Genomic DNA, 11,528 nt, shown 5'->3' on the forward strand with positions numbered 1-11,528 from the left:
TGTCCAACGAGGGTATTTAGGTTGATCCAAAGAAGATAGAAGCAGTGCAGAGTTGGTCTAGACCATCCTCAGCCGCAGAGATCCGTAGTTTTCTCGGATTAGCAGGCTATTATCGCCGGTTTGTTCAGGGGTTTTCATCCATTGCGTCGCCTTTGACCAAGTTGACTCAGAAAGGTGCTCCATTTGTATGGTCAGACAAGTGTGAGGAGAGCTTTCAGAAGCTCAAGACAGTTTTGACCACGACTCCAGTATTGGTTTTACCATCAGCTACAGGTTCATATACTGTATATTGTGATGCTTCGAGAGTTTGGATTGACTGTGTGTTGATGCAGGAGGGTAGAGTTATTACTTATGCTTCTCGTCAGTTAAAGCCCCATGAGAAGAACTACCCTATTCATGACTTAGAGTTGGCTGCTATAGTTCATGCCTTGAAGATTTGGAGGCACTATTTATATGGCGTATCTTGCGAGGTATTCACTGATCGTCGCAGTCTTCAACATTTGTTTAAGCAGAAAGACCTTAATTTGAGGCAGCGGAGGTGACTTGAGTTGCTAAAAGATTATGACATCACTAATTTGTATCATCTGGGAAAGGCCAATGTAGTGGCAGATGCCTTGAGCCGAAAGGCAGTCAGTATGGGGAGTTTGGCGTACATTCCAGTTGGGGAGAGGCCCTTTGCAGTTGATGTTCAAACCTTGGCTTATCGGTTTGTAAGAATGGACATTTCTGAGCCCAGACGGGTGTTGACCTGTGTGGTTTCTCGGTCTTCCTTATATGATCGCATCAGAGAATGCCAGTATGATGATCCGCATTTGCTTGTCCTTAAGGACAGAGTTCAGCATGATGATGCCAGGAATTTGACTATAGATGATGATGGCATATTGAAGATGCAGGGCCGTATCTGTGTGCCCAATGTAGATGGGCTTAGAGAGTTAATTCTGGAGGAGGCCCACAGCTCGCGGTATACTATTCATCCGGGTGCCGCGAAGATGTATCAGGACTTGAGACAGTACTATTGGTGGATAAGAATGAAGAAAGATATTGTAGGTTATGTAGCTTAGTGTCTCAATTGTCAGCAGGTGAAATATGAGCATCAGAAACCGGGTGGTTTGCTTCAGTGGATGATTATCTCAGAATGGAAGTGGGAGAGAGTTACCATGGATTTTGTGAGTGGTCTTCCTCGGACTTTGAAGAAATTTGATTCTATTTGGGTGATTGTGGATCGGCTGACCAAGTACGCGCACTTTATTCCGGTGTGTACTACTTATTCTTCGGAGTGGTTGGCAGGGATATTTATCCGAGAGATTGTGCGATTGCACGGTGTTCCAGTTTCCATTATCTCAGATAGAGGTACTCAGTTTACTTCCCAGTTTTCGGGGACTTTTCAGCGAGAGTTGGGTACCCAGGTGGAGTTGAGCAAATCATTTCATCCTCAAACGGATGGACAGTCTGAGCGTACTATTCAGATATTGGAGGATATGTTGCGTGCCTGTGTGATTGATTTCGGAGGTTCTTGGGATGAGTTTCTGCCGCTTGCAGAGTTTGCCTACAATAACAGCTATCAGTCCAGTATTCAGATGGCACCGTATGAGGCTTTGTATGGGAGGCGGTGTAGATCTTCAGTTGGTTGGTTCGAGCCCGACGAGGCTAGGCTATTGGGGACAGATTTGGTTCATGATGCCTTAGAGAAGGTAAAGGTGATTCAGGAAAGGCTTCGTACAGCGCAGTCGCGTCAGAAGAGTTATGCGGACCGAAAAGTTCGAGATGTGTCCTACATGGTTGGTGAGAAGGTCTTGCTGAAGGTTTCACCCATGAAGGGTGTTATGAGATTTGGAAAGAAAGGAAAGTTGAGTCCATGATTCATTGGACCTTTTGAGGTACTTAGGAGGATTGGGGAAGTGGCCTATACGCTTGCTTTGCAACCCAGCTTGTCGAGTGTGCATCCGATATTTCATGTTTCTATGCTTCGGAAGTATGTTGGGGACCCGTCCCATGTTTTGGATTTCAGCACGGTTCAGTTGGATGGTGATTTGACCTTTGATGTGGAGCCAGTGGCTATTTTGGGTCGTCAAGTTCGAAAATTAAGGTCAAAGGATATATCTTCTGTAAAAGTGCAGTGGAGAGGTTGTCCCATGGAGGAAGCTACCTGGGAGACCGAGCGGGAGATGCAGAGTAGATATCCTCACCTGTTTGAGGCTTTAGGTATGTTTCTTGACCCGTTCGAGACCGAGCGTTTGTTTAAGTTGGGGAGGATGTGACGACCCGACCCGTCGTCTCGTGAGTTACCTCCCCATTTTCCCCATTTCCTATTTTTTATGCTTCATTATCAGTGTTGGGTGTGAACGAGTTGATTCGGAAAGGTTTTGAAAGGAATTGAGACACTTAGTCTCTTTTAAGAAGGCTTAAGTTGAAAAAGTCAATCGGACGTTGACTTATGAGTTAGAGGGCTCGGATGTGAATTACGACGGTTCGGTTAGCTCCGGGAGATGATTTGTGACTTAGGAGTGTGATCGGAAGTAATTTTGGAGGTCCGGTGTAGAATTAGGCTTGAATTGGCGAAGTTAGTATTTTGGCGAATTCCGGTTGATAGGTGAGATTTTGATCTGAGGGTTGGAATGGAATTCCGAGAGTTGCTGTAGCTTTGTTATGTCATTTGTGATGTGTGTGCAAAATTTCAGGTGATTCGGACATGGTTTGGTTGGGTTTTTGATCGAATGCGTGTTTTGGAAGTTTTTAAAGAACTTAGGCTTGAATTTGATGTAATTTGACGATTTTAGTGTTAGTTGAGGTGTTTTGATGATTTGAGCAAGTTTGGATGATGTTTTAAGACATGTTGGCATACTTGGTTAGAGTCCCGAGGGGCTCGGGTGAGTTTCGGAATGGTTTTGGGCCATTTTTAGGCCAATTTAACTTGCTGGATTTGTGACAGCAAGGTTCGAAAATTTTGATGCGACAAGCATATATCTCGTAATCTAAAAGGAATCGGAAAATGTATAAAACATGACAGTAGTAGCCCTTGTATTCTAGTTTCCAGAAATATAAACCATTTATCATTTGGATATTTGTACAGAAAGTTATGATCGCTTGAATAAGGGCTAGTAAAGCTATTTTGAAATTTCCCAGAAATATCCGATGCGAGGAGGCTAATTTGGAAGTTTATATCTCGAAATATATATGGAATCGGAAAATGTATAAAACATGAAAATTGTAGCCCTTGTATTCTAGTTTCCAGAAATTTAAACCATTTGTCATTCGGATATTTGTACAGAAAGTTATGATCGATTGAATATGGCTGGTAAAGCTGTCTCTGGTGGACTTTTAGTGACGAAACTGGACTTTTAGTGACGGGCGGACAGAAACTTAAGGACCAAAAATGCTGATTTCTTAATTTTCGTTTTGGAATTTTTGGAGCTCGGTTCTTGGGCGATTTTGAGGTGTTCTTCACGATTTCAACTCAAGTAAGTGTCCTATACTTGAAAGTGTTTATATTACATATATTCATGGTTATTTTCATCGTTTAATTCGGATTTAAATGGAAAAAATCAATTTTTTTGCAAAATCTTCCAAAAAATGAAAAATTAAGATTTGGAGGTCGAGTTGTTGTCGGAATTTGATAATTTTGGTATGGTTGATCTCGTATCAGAATGGGTTGTCGGATTTTATAAGTTTTGCCGGATTCCGAGACGCGGGCCCCACGGGCAAATTTTGAGTGCAATTTCGGATTTTTAATGGAAAGTGTAGAATTCCATTTGGAATTAATTCCTATAATTTTTATTGATTGAATCGAATTATTGTGGCTAGATTCGAGGCATTCGGAGGTCGATTTGAGAGGAAAAGGCATTGTGGAGTAGTATTTTGCTCGGGTTTTTACTAATTTCGAGAATTTTGGTATTTTTCGATTGTTTTGATTGGGCTTTGTTCCCTTATCATATTATGACATATTCGTTTTGATTTTGGATAGATTCGACGCACGTGGAGGCCAATTCGAGGGGCAAAGGCGTCGCGAGCTAAAGAAGTAGCCGGTTCGAGGTGAGTAATTGATGTAAATGATGTCCTGAGGGTTTGAAACACCGGAATTTCACATCGTAACGCTATATTGAGGTGACTTGCACGCCGGATAACGGGCGTGGGGTAGAGAACCATTGGGGATTGTGACTTGGTCCGTCCCGAGAGATGTTTTTACCGTGTTTTCTACTTGAACTAAATTGAGAATCATCCTTACTTGGATTTAACTATTACATTTGGGCTTCTTGCCAATTATTTGAATCCTTCAGGGATTGACATCACTGTTCTCGCATACATGCATATCATTTGATCTCAGTCCAAGGTTTTTAAATACTGCTTTGCAAACTCAGCCATCTTTCTAAGATTTGTAAATTTAAATGGTATTTTTAAATGATATTTCGGGCTGAGAACTACTGTTTTACAAATGCCCAAGGGGCTTATGATGATTTCTGGACTGAGCATGGATCGGGCTGCGCGCCGCAACAGTTTATATTGATATTGAGGCTGAGAGCCTGGTTGATTACATTGATATTGAGGCCGAGAGCCTGGGTGATTATACTGATATTGATATGAGGTCGAGGGCCTAGATTTGATGCCACGAGATGGCTCGATATTGCACTTGGGCTGTAGGAGCCCCTCCGGAGTCTGTACATACCCCCAGTGAGCACCGTCAACGATAAATAAAATGGATGGCTCGGGCTGCATGCCGCAGTGGGTACTAGAGTGTACCATCATATGCATTACATTGCACTCATGCATAGAGTGTACCATCATATGCATTGCATTGCATTCATGCATTTGTTTTTATCTGTTATACCTGTCTCAGTATTTGGTACTCTGATTTAATTGACTTGTTGCTTCACTATTTGTTGTTCTGAACTGCCAGTTATAGTTTAGTTTGTATTTTTTTCCACGATTTCTTATTCTCAGCCTTTATTTATGTTTATTACTCACTGGGTCGGAGTACTCACATTACTCCCTGCACCTTGCGTGCAGATCCAGGTACACCACAGGCTGAGTGAGGATTTGTTTAGCTGAACAGCAGTATCCGGGAGTATTGAGGTAGCTGCATGGCATTCGCAGCCTTGATCTCTCCCCTCTATCTCTATCTTTTATTCCGCATTTTTTTCTAGACAGACTTGTAATAGGTGGATATTCTGTATTAGAGGCTCATATTCGTGATATCGGATTCTATTGGGCTATGGTGTGGTATTTTAGTTGATTTTCTGCAGATTTTATTATTAATTATACACTTGAAAGTTATGACTTAGTAAATTCTCTGTGATATTTATCTATAATCTGAATAAGAATTTGGGATAATGTTATTGAATGGTCGAGCTTGCCTAGAAGTGTGTTGGGCTCCATCATGACCGGGGTTGGGGTCGTGACAATAACTTTCTGAAGATTTATATTTAAAAAGAGTTGGGAATCATTGAATTCACTCGATAGTGTGATAATAATAAAATCTTAGCTTCTACATGTATTTCTCTTAGGAATAACTGTTTATTGCTAATACAATTATATTTTTCTCACTAAGAAATAATCAATTAATAACACTCCACGAGGTTATGTAAATCAATTGATATATGACTCGTGATGATTAAACTGAAATAATTTTCTTGCCTGAATTGTGCTAAAAGATAGCAAAAACCTCTTGCGATTACTTTTTACTAATAATTAATAATCTTGCTAACTACAACTCCTCCGTGAGAATTAGAATGGAAGTAAGCAAGATTACAGACTTGGAATGATAGCTTAAATAGAATTACTCTCACTCTATTATTTTACCCAATAGTTATCGTATATTAATTTTGCTCCGTAAGAATTACAAAATTGACATACAACTAACTTTGGAGAATAAATAGATAGAAGTGATAATAATTAATTAAAACTAATATTCCAGCACAATAACGAAATAAAATTAGAAAATTTCAGGTCAAGCATGTAGTAAAATTGAGATTAATATTATAACTATATCTAGCTTCATCAACTATCCCAACAAAAGAGATTACTCCATTATGGAGTATTTAAATCTCACAAATAAAGATATTTTTAAAATATTATCAACACTCTTAGAAAATTCAAAAACTACAAGATAAAGTGAAAGAGATAATGAAAAAAGTAAAGACAAAAGCTAGAGAAAAGTTGCTAATTAGGCACGTATGATCCTCCTCCTTTCAACACAAACATCCTATTTATAGAAATTAAATCTCGTAAGGTTCCACGATGCCTCGTGGTTCTTTTGCCATGATGCGTCGTGCTTCTATTTCCATGATGCATCGTGCTTCTATTGCCATGATGCCTCGTGGTTCTTTTGCCATGATGCCTCGTGCTTCTCTTTTTATTCCTTTATTTGCTTTATCATGATATTTTTATTTCCTGCAAAATACTATTAGAAAATACAGATAATTGACATATTATATATATATTATTTAAAATAATTTATTTTTAAGTATATAATATATGAATATTTTATAGTCATCAGCGGTCGGAAAACTGGTGCGGTAATCATGGGCTGATGACCCTACTGTACTGCTTTGCCCCGCAACCTGGGGTAGAAACTCCTCACATGACCAAGATCCCCACACTTGAAGCAACCTCTCGGTGCGTAGGATGACTGATCTTGAGTTTGGCCTTGGGAATCTGAACACCCACTGTAAAAACCCTGAATAGCCAGTGGACGGTATGAGCTCTCTGGAATGGCACTGAAATAGGGTCGCACTGGAGCACCCCGAGAAGGCGGAAGTGCTGGATACGGGTCCTGATAGACTGGCCCCTTACAAACTGACCTCTGCCTCCAGACGAAGCACCACTGAATCCTCCAGAATATCGAGATCGCTTGTCCCTCGGTGCCTACTCTCGGCCCTGTTGACGAATACCCTCGATCCTCTGAGCTATCTTTACAACTTTCTCGTAAGGAGTCCCCATCTCAATCTTTCGGGACATAGTGTCTTGGATATCATAGTGAATGCTCGCAATAAACCTCCGCACTCTTTCTACATAAGTGGGGAGTATCATAAGTGCATGGCAAGACAACTCAGAGAATCTCGCCTCATAATCGGTCAGAGACATCTGACCCTGCTGGAGCCGCTCGAACTGACCCCGTAACTCTTCCCTCTGAGAGGGTGGGATATATCTCTCCAGAAAGAGATGTGTAAACTGGTCCCAATTCAAGGAAGGAGAACCTGCTGGTCTGATGAGAAGATAGGAGTGCTACCATCTACGGGCCCTGCCCTCCAGCTGAAAGGTGGTAAAGTCCACCCCGTGGGACTCCAATGCCCTCATATTGTATAGTCTGTCCCTGCAACGATCAATGAAGTCCTGGGAGTCCTCATGTCATTCACCACCAAAGGCAGGAGGATGTAGTCTAGTCTATCTATCCATTAGCTTATACGGCTCGCCGGTCGTGGCTGGTTTGGGCTCTGGTATAGCTGCTGCAACTAGCTAAGCTCCTCCAATGGGTAGTGCACCCGGGGTCTAATATACGGTAGCAGCATGCCTGGATCCTGAGTGGTAGGGGTCTGTGCTCCCCCTCCTGCGTGAGATGTTGTTGGGTCCGCTAGAAATAAACTAGTTTGCGTCATACAATCTATGAAGCGCAGCATACAACCCATGAAGTCTGTTGGGGCTGGCTTAGCTACAAGTACCTTGCCCTGCTCCTCAATAGCAGGATCCTCCACTGGATCCATTGGTGGCACAATTGGAGCAACTCTAGGATGCCCTCATCCTCTGGAAGGAGCTGGAGCCCTCCCTCAGCCTCTAGCAACTGGGGTAGCAGCTCCTCCACGGTCGATTACATCTTCCACACTCGTTCTCGCCTTCTGTGAGAGAATAAGAAAAAAAACTTAGCACAACATCAATTGCATGATAGGAGATGAAGAAAGAGAAGTTTCCTAACAACCTATAGCTGCTCGAAGATAAGTACGAATGTCTCGCACCGATTCGCAAGACTCTATTAGGCATGCTCATGCCTTGTGAGACCTACATGAACCTAGTACTCTGATACCAAGTTGTCACGACCCAATTTTTCTATAGGCCGTAAGTGCGCCCAATGTCACCGTTAGGCAAGCCAACAGTGAACTAATCATGTATTTGTTCTTTTAATAATTTCGAAGTAGTTGATTTTTATTTATTAAGAAAATGATTAGTGGAAAAACAATAGTAAAGTAAAGCATAAACTAATGAGAGATTCAATATAGTGAATTTAATACTCAAAACCATAAAGTGTTTACTAGAATATTCTCAAACCCGGTGTCATAAGTCTAATATACAAAACCACATATACTACTGTCTAGAATAAGATAGACAAAAAGTAAATATAAAAGAGAGACTACGGGTGCTATAGAACGGAAACAGAGAGCAACTTACCACTATGCATCGGGTCAACGGGGGTGCGCGCCTGAATAACTACCAGATTAGTGCAGAAGTTTAGCGTGAGTACATAAACAACATGTGCCCAGTAAGTATCTAGTCTAACCTCGAAGAAGTAGTGACGAGGGGTCGACATCGACACTTACTATGGGACAATAAATAAAGTACAGAAACTCTAAATATGCATGGAATACATCAATAATAATAATAATAACACAATAACAAATAGTAAATAAGTGATCCTTTAACTAGAAGTCAATTTAAAATCTCCAATTAGCACATACTAACTTCAACAAATACGGGCCATCAAGTAAACTATAATTTATCAAGTCATGAAAGTAATATCAAGTGTAATCGGACTGTGAGCATTATCACGCACAATTTATTTCGAGGTCGAACGGCCCAATCCAGAATAATGTGTACACTGTCGAGGGTCGATCGGCGCGAACCGTAGATGCATCCATTATACTGCTGAGGCATTCGACCCGCTCCACAAGAAGAGAGAATATTATATCAACTCCGATTTAACGGTTATCACAAGACTAATAAGCAATGAGGCACAATTTCTATTAACGGGCAAGTAACCCGCCAAAACTAAAAGTAAATAAAATTCGATCTTTATGAATCCTTTATCAAGTTTCAACAAAATTTAAGCACTTAAATTAACAAGTAGAATGCAATTAATACAAGTATTACATGATAGAGTCCTAAAACTACCCGGACATAAGCCTGATTTGTAGCTACGCAAGGACTCTCGTTACTTCATCCATACGTTGCACCAACAATTAATAGCAAATTGTAATTAAAAACACCTACGGGGTAAATTTCCTCTTACAAGGTTAGGCAAGAGACTTACCTTGTCCCAAAGCTCACTTTCCGGTCCACAAATTCACTCTAAAACCTTAAGTCGATGTCGGACAATCCTAAACTAGTCAAATATTACATACATTAATCAATATATACTCAAACGTTCATAATTTAGCTTCTAGAGTCATAATCCAACCCAAATTGGAAGAATCCTAAAATTCTCCCCCCGAGCCCATGTGCTCGGATTCCAAAAATTTTTGAAGATAAATGTTACCCATAACCCTACGAACCAAAATAAATAGTTTCTACTCAATTCCGTAATCATTTTCGTGGTTTAATCCCATTTTTGTCAAAATCTAAGTTTTTCAACTAAACATATAATTTCTACAATTCATATGTTAAGAATCTACCCAAAATCCATGTATTAAACTCATATTAAGTAGTAATTACCTCGCGATGATAGACGAAAAATCCCTCTCCAAGAGCTCCTCAATCAAACACCCCAAGTGAAGATGAGAGAAAAAGAACCAAAGTCCGATATAAATGCACCCCATACTTTTGCTTATGCGGAAAGAATCTCGCGCCTGCGGATGCGCACCTGCGCCCAGGCTCCCGCACCTGTGAACCCAGGCCTGGCTGGTCACTTCTGCTTCAGCGATCAAGGCGCCGCACCTGTGGTGCGCTGCTGCTACCATCCTCACCGCATGTGCGAACTCACCAGAGGCCAGCCACCTTCAGCTATTCTCCAAAGTGCAATCAAGCTCCGCCGACCATCTGAATCCTACACGGGGGCCCCAGGGCCTCGGCCAAACATTCCAACTAGTTCATAAACATAAAATGCACTCGTTCAAATCCTCAGAATGCGTAAAACAACATCAAAACAAAGAATCGTACCCCAAAACCAAATCGAATCAATTCATGAACTTCAAGTTTTCCAACTTACTCTGAACACGCCGAATCATACTTAAACTACTCAGAATGATACCAAATTTAGCGTGCAAGTCATGAATCACCATACAGAATCATTCCCAGGTTCGGATTCCCAAACGGACCTTGATAGCACCAAAGTGTACTCCAATCCAAACTTAAAGAACTTGAAGAACCTTCAACGTGCCAACTTTGAATATTAAGCGCTGAAACACTCCCGGTTCATCCGAAATTCAATCCGAACACATGCTCAAGTCCAAAATCATCATACGAACCTGTTAAGACCGTCCAATCCTAGTTTCGAGGCCGTTTACTCAAAATATTGACTTAAGTCAAACTTAACTATTATAAGCCACTATTAAGGAATTAAGTGTTCCGATTTCAACCCAAACCCTTCCAAACCCGAACTAACCATATCCGCAAGTCATAAAATAGTAAAAGAACATACGGGGAGTCTAAATTAGGGAAACAGGGTACTAGAAAGTAAAAAAACTAGTCGGGTCATTACATTTAGTCTAAAGGGTAACTTTTCATAAATATTTCCCTATTTTCTAGTTTGATTAATAATTCAAGAGTCCTTTCGATTACCTAGTTGAATCACGAATTTAAACTAGAGCATACGATATTTCAATATCAAACTCCTCTTTTGATTAAGCAAAATAATGAACAACTTCACAACACCATTCAAAACTCCAATTAAGTCAAGCAATTGTCATGAATCGAATCCTTAATCAAATTATCAATACACCATGTCTATCAACAACCTAAGGAAAAATTACTCCATAGCCATGGAAAAAGTCATCTCAAGAAGGTTTAAAGATTAGAAAACATCAACATTAATGATTCAATACAAACTCCCGTATTGCACCGATTGTTGGTTGACATCTTGTGTCTTCTTGGCTTAGTTGCTCCTCCAATACTTCGTAGGTCAAAAGTTCTCTTAAAATCATATTTTTGGTATATTTATTCCATGTAGAAGAAGGTCCAAACAGAACTACCCTTTCCAAGCCGAAGTCGGAATTACTCTAAAGAAATTACATAGGCGCGGCGCGCCGGCATGTCCCCATGCTCCTCACTAGTGGGGATTTTCAGAGGCTTGTTTCTGATAGGCATTCTCCGATTGCACCATTGTGTCGCGCCTCGCGTCACGGTAGTTCAAATTTCCCAGAGTAAATTTTTCTTCTCACTTTTTGATATCCAGACTTTGTCCTCGACTCCTAAATGTGATCCCTGTTTAACTACTCGAGCTTTTACTGACAAGCTCCAAATTGTTTGATTTATCTCTAAGTTATCTTCTTAACTTGGAATCATTTCCTACAAGGCATAAAACACGTAATAATTGCAAATCATCATCATTTAAGCTCAAACACAAGTAAAGTACAACAATTAAAGTATAAAATATGGCTAAAACATGGGTT

General features: G+C 40.6%; 1 protein-coding gene across 1 annotated transcript; it reads left to right on the forward strand.

Annotated features, from left to right (window-relative positions):
* Positions 1-635: 635 nt before the first annotated feature.
* Positions 636-3,342, forward strand: LOC138875627 (uncharacterized). The gene is made up of 3 exons (XM_070154476.1): positions 636-914; positions 1,080-1,350; positions 3,269-3,342. The coding sequence occupies exons 1-3, from the start codon at positions 636-638 to the stop codon at positions 3,340-3,342; spliced, it is 624 nt and encodes a 207-aa protein (XP_070010577.1).
* The last annotated feature ends 8,186 nt before the right edge of the window (positions 3,343-11,528 follow it).

Source organism: Nicotiana sylvestris, chromosome 8 (genome assembly GCF_000393655.2).
Source record: "Nicotiana sylvestris chromosome 8, ASM39365v2, whole genome shotgun sequence".
Classification (NCBI taxonomy): domain Eukaryota; kingdom Viridiplantae; phylum Streptophyta; class Magnoliopsida; order Solanales; family Solanaceae; genus Nicotiana; species Nicotiana sylvestris.

Coding starts and splice junctions, on each gene's coding strand:
- LOC138875627 (XM_070154476.1), top strand. CDS start 636: ATGGGGAGTTTGGCGTACATTCCAGTTGGGGAGAGGCCCTTTGCAGTT. Junction 915..1,079: donor GCCGTATCTGTGTGCCCAAT/GTAGATGGGCTT, acceptor AATTGTCAGCAG/GTGAAATATGAGCATCAGAA. Junction 1,351..3,268: donor TTCCATTATCTCAGATAGAG/GTACTCAGTTTA, acceptor ATATTTGTACAG/AAAGTTATGATCGATTGAAT.